The 19,338-nt window shown below is 41.7% G+C and overlaps 1 protein-coding gene across 1 annotated transcript in view; it reads left to right on the top strand.

Moving 5' to 3' along the window:
• LOC124607281 (proton-coupled folate transporter-like) overlaps nt 1–19,338 on the top strand; it is a 326,877-nt gene that overhangs the window by 233,897 nt on the left and 73,642 nt on the right. Inside the window, exon 8 of the mRNA XM_047139560.1 lies at nt 12,161–12,298. Coding sequence (XP_046995516.1) covers nt 12,161–12,298 — 138 coding nt within the window. The remainder of the gene's footprint in view (nt 1–12,160; nt 12,299–19,338) is intronic.

The following is a 19,338-nucleotide window of genomic DNA, read 5'->3' as shown; positions in this document are numbered from 1 at the left end:
CAGATCTACAGTTCATAAACAATAGATTGTGGTCCGAGTCCACATCTGCCCCTGGAAATGTCTTACAATTTAAAACATACTTCCTAAATCTCTGTCTTACCATTATATAAACTGTCTGAAACCTTCCAGTATCTCCGTGCCTTGTCCGTGTATACAACCTTCTTTCATGATTCTTGAACCAAGTGTTAGCTATGATTAAGTTAGGCTCTGTGCAAAATTTTACCAGGTGGCTTCCTTATTCATTCCTTACCCCTATACCATATTCACCTATTAGATTTCCTTCTCTTCCTTTTCCTACTACCAAATTCCTGTCACCTATAACTATTAAATTTTCATCTCCTTTCACTATCTGGATAATTTCTTTTATCTCGTCATACATTTTGTTGATCTCTTTGTCATTTGCAGAACTAGTTGGTGTATAAACTTGTACTATTGTGGTAGGCGTGGGCTTTGTGTCTATCTTGGCCACAATAATGCATTTACTAAGCTGTTTGTAGTAGCTTGCCTGCACTCCTATTTTTTTATTCATTATTAAACTCCTTAATTACCCCTATTTGATTTTGTGTTTATAACCCTGTATTCACCTGACCAGAAGTCTTGTTCCTCCTGCCACTGAACTCACTAATTCCCACTATATCTAACTTTAACCAATCCATTTGCCTTTTTAAATTTTCTAACCTACCTGCCTGATTAAGGGATCTGACATTCCATGCTCCGATCTGTAGAATGCCAGTTTTATTTCTTCTGATAATGATGTCATCCTGTGTAGTCCCTGTCCGGAGATCTGAATTGGGGACTATTTTACCTCCAAAATATTTTACGCAAGAGGACACCATCATCATTTAACCATACAGTAAAGCTGCATGTCCTAGGGAAAAATTACGGCTGTAATTTCCCCTTGCTTTCAGCCGTTCACAGTACCAGCACAGCAAGGCCATTTTGTTTAGTGTTACAAGGCCAGATCAGTCAATCATCCAGACTGTTGCAACTGCAACTACTGAAAAGGCTGCTGCCCCTCTTCAGGAACCAAGCGTTTGCCTGGCCTCTCAACAGATACTCCTCCATTGTGGTTGTACCTACAGTTTGGCAATCTGTATCGCTGAAGCACGCAATCCTCCCCACCATCGGCAAGGTCCATGGTTCGTGGGGGATGAAGTTTCTGATAAGGGAATGAAATAAAATTGTACTAGTTGCTGGAGCTTGACCTATTGTCCTCTTGGCAGACAGCCTTGCATAATATCTTCTCACATCCACCACTTACAAAACTGCAATTATCACAATCAATTGTATGAAGTTTAAAATTTCTATCATTGACTATAGTATGATTGGAGAACATATGCTTACAATGCCCCTAATGTTACCCTTTTAATAATTAAATGGTACGTACACTGATTCAGTGAAATATATATAAATATATATATATGTATATAATGGAAGGAAACATTCCACGTGGGAAAAATTATATATAAAAACAAAGATGAGGTGACTTACCGAACAAAAGCGCTGGCAGGTCGATAGACACACAAACAAACACAAACATACACACAAAATTCAAGCTTTCGCAACAAACTGTTGCCTCATCAGGAAAGAGGGAAGGAGAGGGGAAGACGAAAGGAAGTGGGTTTTAAAGGAAAGGGTAAGGAGTCATTCCAATCCCGGGAGCGGAAAGACTTACCTTAGGGGGAAAAAAGGACAGGTATACACTCGCACACACGCACATATCCATCCACACATACAGACACAAGCAGACATATTTAAAGACAAAGAGTTTGGGCAGAGATGTCAGTCGAGGCAGAAGTGTAGAGGCAAAGAAGTTGTTGAAAGACAGGTGAGGTATGAGTGGCGGCAACTTGAAATTAGCGGAGATTGAGGCCTGGCGGATGACGAGAAGAGAGGATATACTGAAGGGCAAGTTCCCATCTCCGGAGTTAGGATAGGTTGGTGTTGGTGGGAAGTATCCAGATAACCCGGACGGTGTAACACTGTGCCAAGATGTGCTGGCCGTGCACCAAGGCATGTTTAGCCACAGGGTGATCCTCATTACCAACAAACACTGTCTGCCTGTGTCCATTCATGCGAATGGACAGTTTGTTGCTGGTCATTCCCACATAGAATGCGTCACAGTGTAGGCAGGTCAGTTGGTAAATCACGTGGGTGCTTTCACACGTGGCTCTGCCTTTGATCGTGTACACCTTCCGGGTTACAGGACTGGAGTAGGTGGTGGTGGGAGGGTGCATGGGACAGGTTTTGCATCGGGGGCGGTTACAAGGATAGGAGCCAGAGGGTAGGGAAGGTGGTTTGGGCATTTCATAGGGATGAACTAACAGGTTACGAAGGTTAGGTGGACGGCGGAAAGACACTCTTGGCGGAGTGGGGAGGATTTCATGAAGGATGGATCTCATTTCAGGGCAGGATTTGAGGAAGTCGTATCCCTGCTGGAGAGCCACATTCAGAGTCTGGTCCAGTCCCGGAAAGTATCCTGTCACAAGTGGGGCACTTTTGTGGTTCTTCTGTGGGGGATTCTGGGTTTGAGGGGACAAGGAAGTGGCTCTGGTTATTTGCTTCTGTACCAGGTCGGGAGGGTAGTTGCGGGATGCGAAAGCTGTTTTCAGGTTGTTGGTGTAATGATTCAGTGATTCCGGACTGGAGCAGGGTCGTTTGCCACGAAGACCTAGGCTGTAGGGAAGGGACCGTTTGATGTGGAATGGGTGGCAGCTGTCATAATGGAGGTACTGTTGCTTGTTGGTGGGTTTGATGTGGACGGACGTGTGAAGTTGGCCATTGGACAGGTGGAGGTCAACGTCAAGGAAAGTGGCATGGGATTTGGAGTAGGACCAGGTGAAACTGATGGAACCAAAGGAGTTGAGGTTGGAGAGGAAGTTCTGGAGTTCTTCTTCACTGTGAGTCCAGATCATGAAGATGTCATCAATAAATCTGTACCAAACTTTGGGTTGGCAGACTTGGGTAACCAAGAAGGCTTCCTCTAAGTGACCCATGAATAGGTTGGCGTACGAGGGGGCCATCCTCGTACCCATGGCTGTTCCCTTTAATTGTTGGTATGTCTGGCCTTCAAAAGTGAAGAAGTTGTGGGTCAGGATGAAGCTGGCTAAGGTGATGAGGAAAGAGGTTTTAGGTAGGGTGGCAGGTGATCGGCGTGAAAGGAAATGCTCCATCGCAGCGAGGCCCTGGACGTGCGGAATATTTGTGTATAAGGACGTGGCATCAATGGTTACAAGGATGGTTTCCGGGGGTAACAGATTGGGTAAGGATTCCAGGCGTTCAAGGAAGTGGTTGGTGTCCTTGATGAAGGATGGGAGACTGGATGTAATGTGTTGAAGGTGTTGATCTACGTAGGCAGAGATACGTTCTGTGGGGGCTTGGTAACCAGCTACAATGGGGCGGCCAGGATGATTGGGTTTGTGGATTTTAGGAAGAAGGTAGAAGGTAGGGGTGCGGGGTGTCGGTGGGGTCAGGAGGTTAATGGAGTCAGGTGAAAGGTTTTGCAGGGGGCCTAAGGTTCTGAGGATTCCTTGAAGCTCCGCCTGGACATCGGGAATGGGGTTACCTTGGCGAACTTTGTATGTGGTGTTGTCTGAAAGCTGACGCAGTCCCTCAGCCACATACTCCCGACGATCAAGTACCACGGTCGTGGAACCCTTGTCCGCCGGAAGAATGACGATGGATCGGTCAGCCTTCAGATCACGGATAGCCTGGGCTTCAGCAGTGGTGATGTTGGGTGTAGGATTAAGGTTTTTTAAGAAGGATTGAGATGCAAGGCTGGAAGTCAGAAATTCCTGGAAGGTTTGGAGAGGGTGATTTTGAGGAAGAGGAGGTGGGTCCCGCTGTGACGGAGGACGGAACTGTTCCAGGCAGGGTTCAATTTGGATGGTGTCTTGAGGAGTCGGATCATTAGGAGTAGGATTAGGGTCATTTTTCTTCGTGGCAAAGTGATACTTCCAGCAGAGAGTACGAGTGTAGGACAGTAAATCTTTGACGAGGGCTGTTTGGTTGAATCTGGGAGTGGGGCTGAAGGTGAGGCCTTTGGATAGGACAGAGGTTTCGGATTGGGAGAGAGGTTTGGAGGAAAGGTTAACTACTGAATTAGGGTGTTGTGGTTCCAGATTGTGTTGATCGGAATTTTGAGGTTTTGGAGGGAGTGGAGCTGGAAGTGGGAGATTGAGTAGATGGGAGAGACTGGGTTTGTGTGCAATGAGAGGAGGTTGAGGTTTGCTGGAAAGGTTGTGAAGGGTGAGTGAGTTGCCTTTCCGGAGGTGGGAAACCAGGAGATTGGATAGTTTTTTGAGGTGGAGGGTGGCATGCTGTTCTAATTTACGGTTGGCCTGTAGGAGGATGCTCTGGACAGCCGGTGTGGATGTGGGAGAGGAAAGATTAAGGACTTTTATTAAGGATAGGAGTTGACGGGTGTGTTCATTGGCTGAGTTGATGTGTAGGTGAAGGATTAGGTGGGTGAGGGCAATGGATTGTTCAGTTTGGAACTGGTATAGGGACTGATGGAAGGAAGGGTTACAGCCAGAGATGGGAACTTTAAGTGTGAGGCCTTTGGGGGTGATGCCAAATGTCAGACAAGCCTGAGAAAATAGAATATGGGAGTGTAATCTGGCTAGGGCGAAGGCATGTTTGCGGAGGGAATGTAAATAAAACTTAATGGGGTCATTGTGGGGATGTTGTGAGGGTGACATGGTATTAGAAGGTGGAAAGTGTAACATGAGGTGAAATGAAAATGAAAATAAAAATATATGGGGAGAGATAAAGGTGAACCGGAAAGAAACAGGAGATCTGGAATGAAAAAAGGCGAAAAGGTGTTGGTTACAGCTGGGCTATGTTGGACTTGGGTTGGTAGACAACGATGTGCATAAAGGTTAGGTGGTTGTGTTGCCGCCAAAACACGTTAAAGGACGCAGAAATTCGGGAAAATTTCGAAAAAACTGCGTGTAGTATATTAAAAGGAGTGGTAATGTGGTGGCAGATTATGAAAATGAGACTAACAATTGTCTGACGAAGAAATAATCGCGTTAAAACCTGTGGGAAGCGGCTAAAAATGATCAGTGGTGTGGGAAAAACGGAAATGGAAATAAAGCGAAAGTTATTAGAACTGGCCGAAATGGTTGTTTAAAAGGTGAAAGGAGCTGTTTGTGGACTAGAAACGGTGGATATTATAGCGGCGGTAGTGCTGAGGGACTGCATCAGCTTTCAGACAACACCACATACAAAGTTTGCCAAGGTAACCCCATTCCCGATGTCCAGGCGGAGCTTCAAGGAATCCTCAGAACCTTAGGCCCCCTGCAAAACCTTTCACCTGACTCCATCAACCTCCTGACCCCACCGACACCCCGCACCCCTACCTTCTACCTTCTTCCTAAAATCCACAAACCCAATCATCCCGGCCGCCCCATTGTAGCTGGTTACCAAGCCCCCACAGAACGTATCTCTGCCTACGTAGATCAACACCTTCAACACATTACATGCAGTCTCCCATCCTTCATCAAGGACACCAACCACTTCCTTGAACGCCTGGAATCCTTACCCAATCTGTTACCCCCGGAAACCATCCTTGTAACCATTGATGCCACGTCCTTATACACAAATATTCCGCACGTCCAGGGCCTCGCTGCGATGGAGCATTTCCTTTCACGCCGATCACCTGCCACCCTACCTAAAACCTCTTTCCTCATCACCTTAGCCAGCTTCATCCTGACCCACAACTTCTTCACTTTTGAAGGCCAGACATACCAACAATTAAAGGGAACAGCCATGGGTACGAGGATGGCCCCCTCGTACGCCAACCTATTCATGGGTCACTTAGAGGAAGCCTTCTTGGTTACCCAAGTCTGCCAACCCAAAGTTTGGTACAGATTTATTGATGACATCTTCATGATCTGGACTCACAGTGAAGAAGAACTCCAGAATTTCCTCTCCAACCTCAACTCCTTTGGTTCCATCAGTTTCACCTGGTCCTACTCCAAATCCCATGCCACTTTCCTTGACGTTGACCTCCACCTGTCCAATGGCCAACTTCACACGTCCGTCCACATCAAACCCACCAACAAGCAACAGTACCTCCATTATGACAGCTGCCACCCATTCCACATCAAACGGTCCCTTCCCTACAGCCTAGGTCTTCGTGGCAAATGAATCTGCTCCAGTCCGGAATCCCTGAATCATTACACCAACAACCTGAAAACAGCTTTCGCATCCCGCAACTACCCTCCCGACCTGGTACAGAAGCAAATAACCAGAGCCACTTCCTCGTCCCCTCAAACCCAGAATCCCCCACAGAAGAACCACAAAAGTGCCCCACTTGTGACAGGATACTTTCCGGGACTGGACCAGACTCTGAATGTGGCTCTCCAGCAGGGATACGACTTCCTCAAATCCTGCCCTGAAATGAGATCCATCCTTCATGAAATCCTCCCCACTCCGCCAAGAGTGTCTTTCCGCCGTCCACCTAACCTTCGTAACCTGTTAGTTCATCCCTATGAAATGCCCAAACCACCTTCCCTACCCTCTGGCTCCTATCCTTGTAACCGCCCCCGATGCAAAACCTGTCCCATGCACCCTCCCACCACCACCTACTCCAGTCCTGTAACCCGGAAGGTGTACACGATCAAAGGCAGAGCCACGTGTGAAAGCACCCACGTGATTTACCAACTGACCTGCCTACACTGTGACGCATTCTATGTGGGAATGACCAGCAACAAACTGTCCATTCGCATGAATGGACACAGGCAGACAGTGTTTGTTGGTAATGAGGATCACCCTGTGGCTAAACATGCCTTGGTGCACGGCCAGCACATCTTGGCACAGTGTTACACCGTCCGGGTTATCTGGATACTTCCCACCAACACCAACCTATCCTAACTCCGGAGATGGGAACTTGCCCTTCAGTATATCCTCTCTTCTCGTCATCCGCCAGGCCTCAATCTCCGCTAATTTCAAGTTGCCGCCACTCATACCTCACCTGTCTTTCAACAACTTCTTTGCCTCTACACTTCTGCCTCGACTGACATCTCTGCCCAAACTCTTTGTCTTTAAATATGTCTGCTTGTGTCTGTATGTGTGGATGGATATGTGCGTGTGTGCGAGTGTATACCTGTCCTTTTTTCCCCCTAAGGTAAGTCTTTCCGCTCCCGGGATTGGAATGACTCCTTACCCTCTCCTTTAAAACCCACTTCCTTTCGTCTTCCCCTCTCCTTCCCTCTTTCCTGATGAGGCAACAGTTTGTTGCGAAAGCTTGAATTTTGTGTGTATGTTTGTGTTTGTTTGTGTGTCTATCGACCTGCCAGCGCTTTTGTTCGGTAAGTCACCTCATCTTTGTTTTATATATATATATATATATATATATATCCATTTTGTCACTAAAATAAAAATATAATTCATCTTGGCATTATACTTTATTCCCTGTTAGCATAGACTCAAAGCTTCAGTTTGTTAGTACTTATTTTCAGTTTTCCTAACTCCACAGTTTCATCTGTTTATTGTCGTTTGCCCTGGTAGAGAGGACATTGCGGAGAACTGTTCAGTTAAAGTGTTTCGTGTTCCTGAACTGCATTATATTCACTGACAGAATTAAATAATGAAACAGATAAACTTATATCAATGAAATTTGTTCAGAAATGCTGAAACTGTAACATAATAAATATGCAATGACACTGAAAAGTTGGTACCAACTGGTTTAAAATTTACATTTGTCCTCACGTATGATTTTGAGAGCTGTTTTGGTAACAAACCTTTCACTCTAGCCTACCTTTATGAAAGTTCCTGGTGGACTTATTCTGTGGTGTCCTGCCAGAATTCTAACCATAATGAATATTTTTAACAGGCAGTACTCTGAATTACTGAACTATTTTGTCCTGACTCATGGCCAGCATCAGAGTTCTCTGAGGACTGATAGTTTATCTAAGTATGCAGATGGACTTCTGGCAACTGAATTGCTATCTGTCTGAAGCAACATTTTGATTCTGTGAAATACCTTCCTTCCAGGGTTACCAGTATAACAAATTATGCAAGACAGCATCTGTTTCAGCCCCTCATGAGCTTACTTGGAACGTTAACATGGTAAGAGCATTGCCCAAAAAGTGAAGGTATTGACATTTGTTATGGTCTGTCTCACAGTTTTGATGAGTACGAACATCATACATTCACTGTAGAATAAAAGAATCAGTCTGGATTCTTTTTAAAAGGTTAGGCATGTATGAGCATATTTTCAGTTTATCATCTGGTGACAAAAGACCAAAATCTGTAACAAAATATTTTCTCGGAGTCTGTTGTTGGCAGGACATCCATATGGGTTTATAGAAAATTAATTTATTCTAGTAATAATATCAGTATTTTTTATATAGCTTAATGGATTAACCATTTTGAATTTGTTGTATAACTGTTTTCACTGAACATATTGGTTAATTATCTGTTGACAATTTCCACCATTCTCTTCATCAGGAAAGCAACGGATTGTCAAAGGAGTGACAGAATCATGCAGCTCTATATACTGCAGTAGTTTCTGCTATTATCAGAATTTACATTGGTGCCAACAATGACACATCATCTACAGCATCTTTGTTTTCATTACAGTGTACAACAATGACCATAATCATGCAGTCCTTTGATATCAGGTGCCTGCTTTGCATACATTGATGAATGTATAGCTTGAGTCTTTATTAAAATTGTTGGCACACATTATAATTTCCACAGCTTATTTGATGATTGGGTCGCCATATCTTGAAGTGTGGGTTAGAATATGCTTCATATGCCATTTGCCACAAGGCCACCAGCAAATGCAACACAGCCTGATGCTGACACCATGTGTCTGTTGGTGGCTACAAACTTCATTGTGCTTAGTGAAGTGTAATCTGATAATACATTCACAGCCAATGCAGCTCATTGATGAAACATATACTGTACTATAGTTGAATGTGCCCTTTAAATGTTATCTTGCTTCGTAATATATTATCAGTTTAGCCTTGGTCACAGTTACATTTCTAGTAGCAGTACTGAGCATTAATTTGTATTTTTTGATTGAGTTGACACTGGTGTACAGGAAATTGGGTACAATGTCTTGCTCAATGTTTAATAGGAGCCAACGTAGATTACCACAGTCTCATGGTCTGATATCAGGAAATGCAAAAGACCACTGCTTGACAGTTACACAAGGAAAGCTAACAGAAATAGAAAAGCACGAAAGAAGGAAAGAAAGAAGGTTAGAGTTTGCTGTCCCATGGACAACAAGGTCATTAGAGATACAGCACAAACTGGGATCTGTGAAGGGTAAGAAAGTAAATCAACCATGACCTTTCAAAGGAAGCATGGCAGCATTTGCCTTAAGTCATTTACACAATTCATGGAATACCTAAATCTGGATGGTCAGACAGGGATTTGAACTGTCGTCCTTGTGAATATGGGTCATGCCTGCTAACCACAGTGCCACCTCTCTCAGTAAATGTAAAACAGATGTCAGGAGTATAACTTAAAGATTTCTGAAACTTGTGGAAGATCTGTAGCTTTGAAATAAATGAGAACAGTAGTCAAACTCTGTGAGACCTGCAACAAATCTCTTTGCCCATCTTGTTTTTCAAAGACATACTGATTGCTTTGTATCTGCATCCTGCTCACCTATTCAATAACTGTGTATTATACAAGTTAATTAATTTTATTGTAGTTTACCTATTGTTTACAACAATTTTTGTTTCTAATTTTTGTTGTAAGGTAATTAGACAGCAGCAGTCATTGTCGTAATGGTGCTGAGATGTGATGTATCTGGAGGCATCCTAGATTTTTATCCCTTTCAAAACTTTTACCTATAACCGATATAAGTAAATAAGGAGTCAAAATATATTAATTTTATGTGATTTCCAGTTTTTTTTGTTAATGTGAACCGATGTGGCAGTGTGGCCACTGACAAGCACACAGCTTCTAGTATTGAGGCTCTGCACTGTCCACTGGCAGCCTCATGGCAGTCAACATGTTAAATGAAGGATTGTGCTTTTCATAAGGCTGTTTGGCAAATACAGATTTTTCTAGAATTGTGAATTGTGAATTGTGGTTTATTAGTCTCATGACGTACATAATCTAAATCATTTGATTCAGGTACAGGAGACACGTCAAAATTTTGGTAAAGTTTTACCATATACATACAACACCTGATTTTAACAATTGGTACCATGACAATAATACAATATAAAAATACACATACAATAAAAAACTAACAAATTAATTACAACAACTGATTTTAACAAATGGTATCATAATAATCATACAATTTTGTTACACATACACTAAAAGACTAACAATTAATTATCCCTTTCTCAAATTATCATGTCATCCTCTATGAATTCTTCTACTGAATAGTAGCATTTCTCCCACAGAATCTGCTGTAGCCTTATTTTTTGACTCTCTGGCTTCATATTAAATATATTTTTGCCCATTAGCTTGTTATATATTGGGCAAAGTTCAAGGCTTATGTGCCACTCAGTGTTTGGTAACACACTGGGAAATCACTTGAATAGACTGTTCTACATAACTACTGCCACAGTCTGATAGAATTTTGTAAACATCTGTATGTGTCCTCAGTTATTACTACCTGAAAAAAAATTTGAAATCTCCACAATTGATGATTCTTCAGTCACTTTGGTATAACTTTATAAAAACGGTTTCTATCTGCTTTTTAAGCTTTATGATGTTTCATGGTAGCAGGCCGTAAATTGACAGTGCTATTAACTTGTGTGTTTTATGATCCACCATTGTGGTAAAGCACTCAAAGAGGCATTCATCAAAAAATTTGTTTATCTGAAGGGTCTTGGTAGTGATTTCATTTTGTCTATATATGGCCACTCCTGCATTGCATTTACTGGTTTGGCAGCAACAGGATGTTAGCTTATATCCATCAAAGTGTATATATTTGATTTCATTCATTTCCTTGTGAGGTTGTAATATGCACAAGACATTGACATACACCCACCTGCTTTCTCAATTTCCTGTTTGACTATTAGAAGTTCATCCTCTTTATTTTTGAAGATTTGTGATATTCAGATGGTATGTTCCTTCAGATTCGCATCCATACTACAGTATACTTTTATACTGGTAGTTTTTGTAGATGTAACTATATTTATTTTGCAGTTCTGTCTATAGGAAGAATACACCATATGAAAGAGCTAGAGGACACATTGGAAATCATTGTGATGTGATGGATATTGGTTTGGAAAGACCAGGTGCTTGTAATAAATAACCATTCAAGTAGCCTGAGATGCTAAGAAAGGTGCACCAGCTCACTGTCATCATCATCATGACCATTATCATCATCATTATCATCACTGCCATCTTCAAGCCTGGTAGAAGACGACAGGTGGGAGGCTTCTAATGTAAACAGTTGCAAAGATAATGTAACTTTATAGATTCTGTGTGTGCTTTGCAAAAAAAGTATCCATCTTAAAAAGCGCTGTGCGTGTCTTCATGTAATGAGAGGTGTGGGCTAGACCATTGAGCCATATGGCATTATTATTATTGTGTTCCTCTTATTCTGTTTGGGATTCTAGTTAGACAGTATTTTATTGACCTACACATAAGAATTGTGGGGAGAAGGTTAGTTGAACTTAAGTCGTGGGTGTATGTATACGGAATGTGCTTAAGGTAATCCTGCACCAAATTCTGTAAACAGCAACATTGGTCTCTTTTTAAATGAATTCTGTTTACAGATGTCACTATTTGATGACGTGTACCCATTAATTAACTTTGTGTGAAACATTGGCAGGTACTGATGAAAGCAAGCTATCATTAGATATCATTTATTACTTAAGAAAATGACTGTGCAGATCTTTACATATTACTATGTAAGTTGTAGTGTTAATTTATAATAAAATTGATGATGAACTTATATATCTATACTCCAACTTGCATCTCCTTCTTCTCTTTCTTCTTCATTGGAAAGAAAGGTGTACTGATTTTTGACATACCAGTTTTGTTTTATGTATTTGTTTTATGTAATTTGTATTATATGATTACTGTTGGTAGTCAGTTTCATATCAACATAGTCCTTCTGACTACTCAGAAAATTACTATTTGAAACTATCCATTCTTACACTATAATATTAATGTCTCCACTTCCATTTGGCTTATTTATCTAAATAACGTATATTTTATTTCATTTTAGGTACATTTGGAACTATTTACATTTTTGTAAATGTTCTTCACTTTTCTGAAACACTTGTTGCTGCATTTGGTTTCGTTTGCAAGATCATATCTGCATTGCTGGCAGCTTTTTCACCGTATTCATGGTACCTGTACCTAGGTAAGTTAATGAGTTGTCAATCACACTTTTTTAATCATTTATACTGAAATTGCAAATGATTGCACTACTAAAGATTTTTCAAGCAAAGATAGTGAAGTTTTTGGAAACAATAATCTGATTTATGCAGTTAAATATTTGTTATGATAATCGTATTATTAGGGAGGAAACTATTAAACAAAATGAAAACAAGGACCGGCAATTAATCATATACTGGTGAATGATGAGTGACATATACATACAATTAAAACAGAAAATCCCTCAAGCTTTTTACACAAATAGTCACTCAGTCTATATCTCTCGTGTTAGTTCCACAATGAATGATGGAGTAGTTTTGAGATTTTATGACATATGGCTCCACGTACATTTGGTATTAGCCAATATCCATTACATATCTATTTGGTGGTGGAGTTTGTGAAGATTATTTTCCTTGGGAGCAGGGTGTGGGCTCGAGTGGGACAGAGGGGGCACAGGATCTTCCCTCCTCTGCCTATCACTGGGTATACCCTTGCCTCCAGGGTGATACAGACTTAATAAGATATTATTATATCATTGGTAGCCATTGAGCACACACTTTCTTGTACTTCAGTCTGATAAGCATCAGCCTTCATTTCATGCAGGCATTTCATGAAAGTCATGTTAACTGGAAAGCAAGTGTTGTTATGATGATGTGCCTGTTCTCACAAAATATCATATGAAATGTTTCCACAATTCATCAGTTATTTTTGACAGTTACCTATTTCTATCTTCAGTGTGACATTCTCAGTTGTGTTGTATTAGTCAGTCTCTACATATCTGTTGGAAAAGTTGTGCTGCTGTCATACTAATTCAGTAGTCACTCATTCAGTTGTATGTCATGGCTATTATGATTTTGCTCATACTTACACCAAACAACAATTCCATGATACTACAGTGTGGGCAATATCTTGCAAACTGAGGGATGTATCATAATATATCAGTAAGGAGGGGCTTGTGTGTAGAACACATAGACTGCACTCTATTTAGTTAACATTTTCAAAGAAAAATCATTCACAGCTGTCCATGTGGTAGCCAGAAACACTGACCGCTTTTGCTGCAAATTTGAAAACACAGTAAATATAGCTCGCATTGTTCACAACTAAATTTAGTTATATATTTTTAGTGAAAGTAACGGTCACTGTAATGCACATATCTGTGGCACCTGAATAAGACTGTTGCAGTGATTAGTCAATGGAGCCTACTTCCCAGATAGCCTGTTTTACACTACTGGCCATTAAAATTGCTACACCACGAAGACGATGTGCTACAGACACGAAATTTAACCGACAGGAAGAAGATGCTCTGATATGCCAATGATTAGCTTTTTAGAGCATTCACACAAGGCTGCCGCAGGTGGCGACACCTACAACATGCTGACATGAGGAAAGTTTCCAACCGATTTCTCATACACAAACAGCAGTTGACCGGTGTTGCCTAGTGAAATGTTGTTGTGATGCCTCGTGTAAGGAGGAGAAATGCATACCATCACGTTTCTGACTTTGATAAAGATTGGATTGTAGCCTATCGTGATTGCAGTTTATCGTATCGCGACACTGCTGCTCGTGTTGGTCGAGATCCAATGACTGTTAGCAGAATATGGAATCGGTGGGTTCAGGAGGGCAATACGGAATGGCGTGCTGGGTCCCAACAGCCTCGTATCACTAGCAGTCGAGACGACAGGCATCTTATCCGCATGGCTGTAATGGATCGTGCAGCCATGTCTCGATCTCTGAGTCAGCAGATGGGGACATTTGCAAGACAACAACCATTTGCACGAATAATTCAATGATGTTTGCAGCAGCATGGACGGGGACATTTGCAAGACAACAACCATCTGCACGAATAGTTCGACGACGTTTGCAGCAGCATGGACTATCAGTTCAGAGACCATGGCTGCGGTTACCCTTGATGCTGCATCACAGACAAGAGCACCTGCGATGGTGTACTCAATGACAAACCTGGGTGCACGAATGGCAAAACATCATTTTTTCGGATTAATCCAGGTTCTGTTTACAGCATAATGATGGTTGCATCTAAGTTTGGTGACATCGCGGTGAACGCACATTGGAAGCGTGTATTTGTCATCGCCATATTGGCGTATCACCCGATGTGATGGTATGGGGTGCCATTGATTACACATCTCGGTCACCTCTTGTTCGCATTGATGCCACTCTGAACAGTGGATGTTACATTTCAGATGTGTTACGACCCGTGGCTCTACCCTTCATTTGATCCCTGCGAAACCCTACATTTCAGCAGGATAATGCACGACCGCATGTTGCAGGTCCCGTACGGGCCTTTCTGGATACAGAAAATGTTTGACTGCTGCCCTGGTCGGCACATTCTCTAGGTCTCTCACCAATTGAAAATGTCTGGTCAATGGTGGCAGAGCAACTGGCTCGTCACAATACACCAATCACTACTCTTGATGAACTGTGGTATCGTGTTGAAGCTGCATGGCCAGCTATACCTGTACACACAATCCAAGCTCTGTTTGACTCAATGCCCAGGCATATCAAGTCCATTATTACAGACAAAGGTGGTTGTCCTGGGTACTGATTTCTCAGGATCTATGCACCCAAATTGCATGAAAATATAATCACATGTCAGTTCTAGTATAATATATTTGTTCAATGAATACCCATTCATCATCTGCCTTTCTTCTTTGTGTAGCAATTTTAATGGCCAGTAGTGTAGTTTCAGGTATACAAGAATGTCAGCAGTTTGTGTGTCCTCTTGCTCATGAGCGTACACTGTATGGTTAAATTATAAATCCTAGAGGGACTTTAAAAAGTGATTATTCAAAAAATTAAAGAGAAATTATTCCAACTTCACACTGAATACTAAGAACTGTTTGATGAATTTAGAAATAAATTATACTATTAAATAATTTAGGAGTTATGGAGACAACTCACTGAATAGCGTAAAGTGATTGACAAGCACACACAAAAGAAAAAAGGATATTTGCTAGCTTGAGGAATAAATCCTTTTCCAAACTAGAGTGTACACACACACACACACACACACACACACACACACACACACACACACACACACACACACACTCTCTCCTGTACCCATACATTAAGCTGGCTGGATGGACAAGTGTAGCTAGCAGCTTGGAGGGAGGCAGCAGGTTTGCTGGGTAGGAATGGGGGAGGAAGAGGTGGCAGGTGCATGTACTAGGCATTTGATGCATGGCTGCCAGAGCTGGTGGGCTGTGGCTCACAGTGAAGGTGACATTGAGACATTAATTAGGAGCAGTTGACAGGACAGAGGATGCAGAAGCTGTTGGGTGGAGGGTGTGGGAACAGTAAATTAATTAAGATTGAGGGCAAGAGGGTATTGGGAGCAAAGGCTGTGTTGGAGGGATAACTCCAACATGCGTGGTTCAGAGAAGCTGGTGGTGAAGGGTAGGATCCAGGTGGCCTGGGTTGTGAAGCAGTCATTGAAATTGAGCATGTTTTGCCACTGGGTGGTCAGCTTTGTGCTGGCAACAGTTTGGCAGTGGCCATTCATTCTGGTGGACAGCTGGTTGGTTGTCGTACCAAAATGAAAGCCTATGCAGTGATTGCAGTAGAGTTGGTATGTGACATGGCAGCTTTCACAGGTGTCCTGGCTTTGAGGGGATAGGAAAGCCTGTGACAGGACTGCAGTAGGAAGTGGTGGGTTGGTGGAACTGGACAGGACAGGACATGATTCCTGTGACAAGGATTTGGGAGCAGGAGTGGCTTAGGAATGGACCAGGATGTTTGTTGGGTAACAGAATATGACTTTAGGATGGTTTGGTAGGATCTTGGGTAAGATGTCCCTCATTTCAAGGCATGATGTTATTAACGTAGTCATACAACTGTAATGTTACTGCCAAATATTAAGTCACAGAATGATATTTTTGAAGTATCCACACTCTTTCACAGTGATAACAAATAACCAGAAATAACCATAAGGTCACAAAGAAATGTATCTGTTAGAACTCTTTAATTTTTGTATGTATGTAACAACTCTTGTTTGGAAGAAAATAATGGACTTAAGTATTTTTGAGAAAGGCAGTGCCCTCATGAAGCTCAGTTTGAATCTTACATCTTGGCTATAAATATCACGATTCAGTGAAGAAGCTAAAACTGGTAGGAAAGAGTGACAACAAAGTTCTCATTTAGTTAACCTGTGTTATTATTATTTCCTTATTTTGAGCCATCAGTGACTAGAGTTTCTCTTTGGATTACTCATATATATTTGTTTTTGATGTTTTCACTTTTCCTTAGGAAAGAATTAATGGATATAAAAGCTCACTATTCAGTATTGCACTTTCCATTGTAATCTCAGCTCTACTGTTTTAGTCTTTTCATCTCTTCACTGCACTGTATCATTTTTCCAACTTTATTTGTAGCTCTGGACCATAAAGTCAGCCTTGGCAGAAGCTCAGAGCCTTTGAGCAGATTAACTGCCTTAGAGCCATTACTTTTGAATGTTGTCTGTCATTTTGCAGTGGTACAAGGTGTACAACTTTGCTTCTGCCATTTTTCCCCAACATTTGAGGCTTTAATGAAACAAATTGGTTACAGATGTATCATTCAAAGTATTTTTTCATCACTGGCTACTGCTTTCTCCCATCTTTCGGACCGAGCGAGGTGGCGCAGTGGTTAGCACACTGGACTCGCATTCGGGAGGACGACGGTTCAATCCTGTCTCCGGCCATCCTGATTTAGGTTTTCCGTGATTTCCCTAAATCGTTTTAGGTGAATGCCGAGATGGTTCCTTTGAAAGGGCACGGCCGATTTCCTTCCCAATCCTTCCCCAACCCGAGCTTGCGCTCCGTCTCTAATGACCTCGTTGTCGACGGGACGTTAAACACTAACCACCACCACCACCCATCTTTCGGGCAGTGTACGAATCCCGTGTCAAAATATTGTTCATCTTTTGAAGTGATCAATGAATATATCCGATTTGTCACTGCTTCATAAGATTGGAAATGTTGGTCAGCCAGACCATGTGCCATTGATCTAAACATGTGATAGTTGGAGGGAGCATGTCTGGAGAATACTTGCGCTCCGTCTCTAATGACCTCGTTGTCGACGGGACGTTAAACACTAACCACCGCCACCACCCATCTTTCGGGCAGTGTACGAATCCCGTGTCAAAATATTGTTCATCTTTTGAAGTGATCAATGAATATATCCGATTTGTCACTGCTTCATAAGACTGGAAATGTTGGTCAGCCAGACCATGTGCCATTGATCTAAACATGTGACAGTTGGAGGGAGCATGTCTGGAGAATACTGTGGGGGGCTAGTATTTCCCATTTTCACATTTCCGAGTACATTTTGACCTCTTTTGCAATGTGGGGTCAAGCGTTGTCATGCTGCAAAATCACTTTATCTTGCCTCTCACTGTATTGTGGCCATTTGTTTTTTAAAACTCTGCTCAGATGCATTAATTGCATTCGATAATGAGCACCTGTGATTGTTTCACTTGGTTTTAACACCTCATAGTACACGAGACTGAGCTGGTCCCACCAAATGCAGAGCAAGATCTTGGAGCTGTGAATATTCGGTTTGGCTGTCGACGTGGAAGTATGGCCAGGATATCCCCATGATTTTTGAGTTTAGGGGATAATGAACCCATTTTGTGTCCCTGGTCACAATGCGATGCAGAAATACATTTCGTTTTTGCCTCTGAAGCAACTGTTCACAAACACACAAACGCCGTTCAACGCCTCTTGGTTTCAGCTCACAAGGGACCCAAGCTGCTTCTTTCTGATTCATGCCCATAGCTTTGAGATGTTTTGAAATGGCTTGCTGTGTCACTCCCACTAATCGTGCCAATTCTTCTTGAGTTTTATGCGAGTCTCCACTCAGCAATGTCTCCAATTCTGCATCTTCGAAAACAGTCTCTCTTCCACCACTGTACTGGTCTACGACATTAAAATCTCCATTGAAAGCATTGAAACCACTCACAAAACATTCTTTCACTAATAGCATCTTTACTATATGTGCTTAAGAGCATTCTGTGAGACTCAGCTGCTGTTTTCTTCATACTGGAACAAAATAGTAACACCTCCTGCCAATGACCAGAATTGGGCTCGTAAACTGAAATTTTCAGTCAAGAACAGCTTTATGATGCGGACACAAATCGACTAATGTTTGAATGAGGTTATGCTGACCGAGGTCCAAGCTAACTGCCTGATGTCTGCTATCTGTTTCTTTCGACCGCTACTTACCCTTGTTGCCACCTATTGGCAAAGTTGTACACCTTGTATATTAAATGTGATAGAATGTGGGATTGGCAACACTGGAAATAACAAACAGTATACAAAACCAGGAGACAAATATAAGTGGACTAACAGGAACTACAAAAACAGTACACAGTACCAAAAAAATGTTGAAAATGAATTTCTAATATTGGAGATTCTGTGCTTAAAAATGTAGTAGCTCTAAGATGGACAGTCCATGTTCACCCAGGGACAAGAACTCATCAACTAAATTAACATATGAAGAAACTTCTTAATGCAATTTGATCAAAACAGTGAAAAATGTATTTCCAGCATTAACAGTGACTGTAAGGCACTGTCCATAGAAAATCAGTGAGTGACAAATGTGTAGACAAAATAAACAGTAGTCTCAGAGAACAGTGTAACAGTCTAAAACAATATTTACATATCCAAATAAGTTTATAACCACTGACTGCAGAGCACAGGATTGCTTACATTTGAACAGTTTAGGGTCTGCAGAATTCAGCTAGATGTTTATTGACAAAGGAATAAAAGGTAAAAAACTGTTAACAAAATCTATTGTTGAAACAAACACACATTTTTGATGGATTTAAACATAAATGACTTACATATGAAACATATAAAGGGTACAAAAGCAAAAATTGAGATCTACCAATATTCTTAGCGGGAGGAAAAATAGATTAGTCCTTCATGCAAATGAACATTGACTAGCAAAAGACTGCATTGAAATCCTTAATAAAGTAGAGAACTATGTTGTAGCCAGTAATTTTTATAGAAGTAATGAAATTAATTGGGT

Source organism: Schistocerca americana, chromosome 3, assembly GCF_021461395.2.
Source record: "Schistocerca americana isolate TAMUIC-IGC-003095 chromosome 3, iqSchAmer2.1, whole genome shotgun sequence".
NCBI lineage: Eukaryota > Metazoa > Arthropoda > Insecta > Orthoptera > Acrididae > Schistocerca > Schistocerca americana.
Note: the sequence above shows the minus strand (reverse complement) of the source record. Positions and strands in the feature narration are given on the sequence as shown.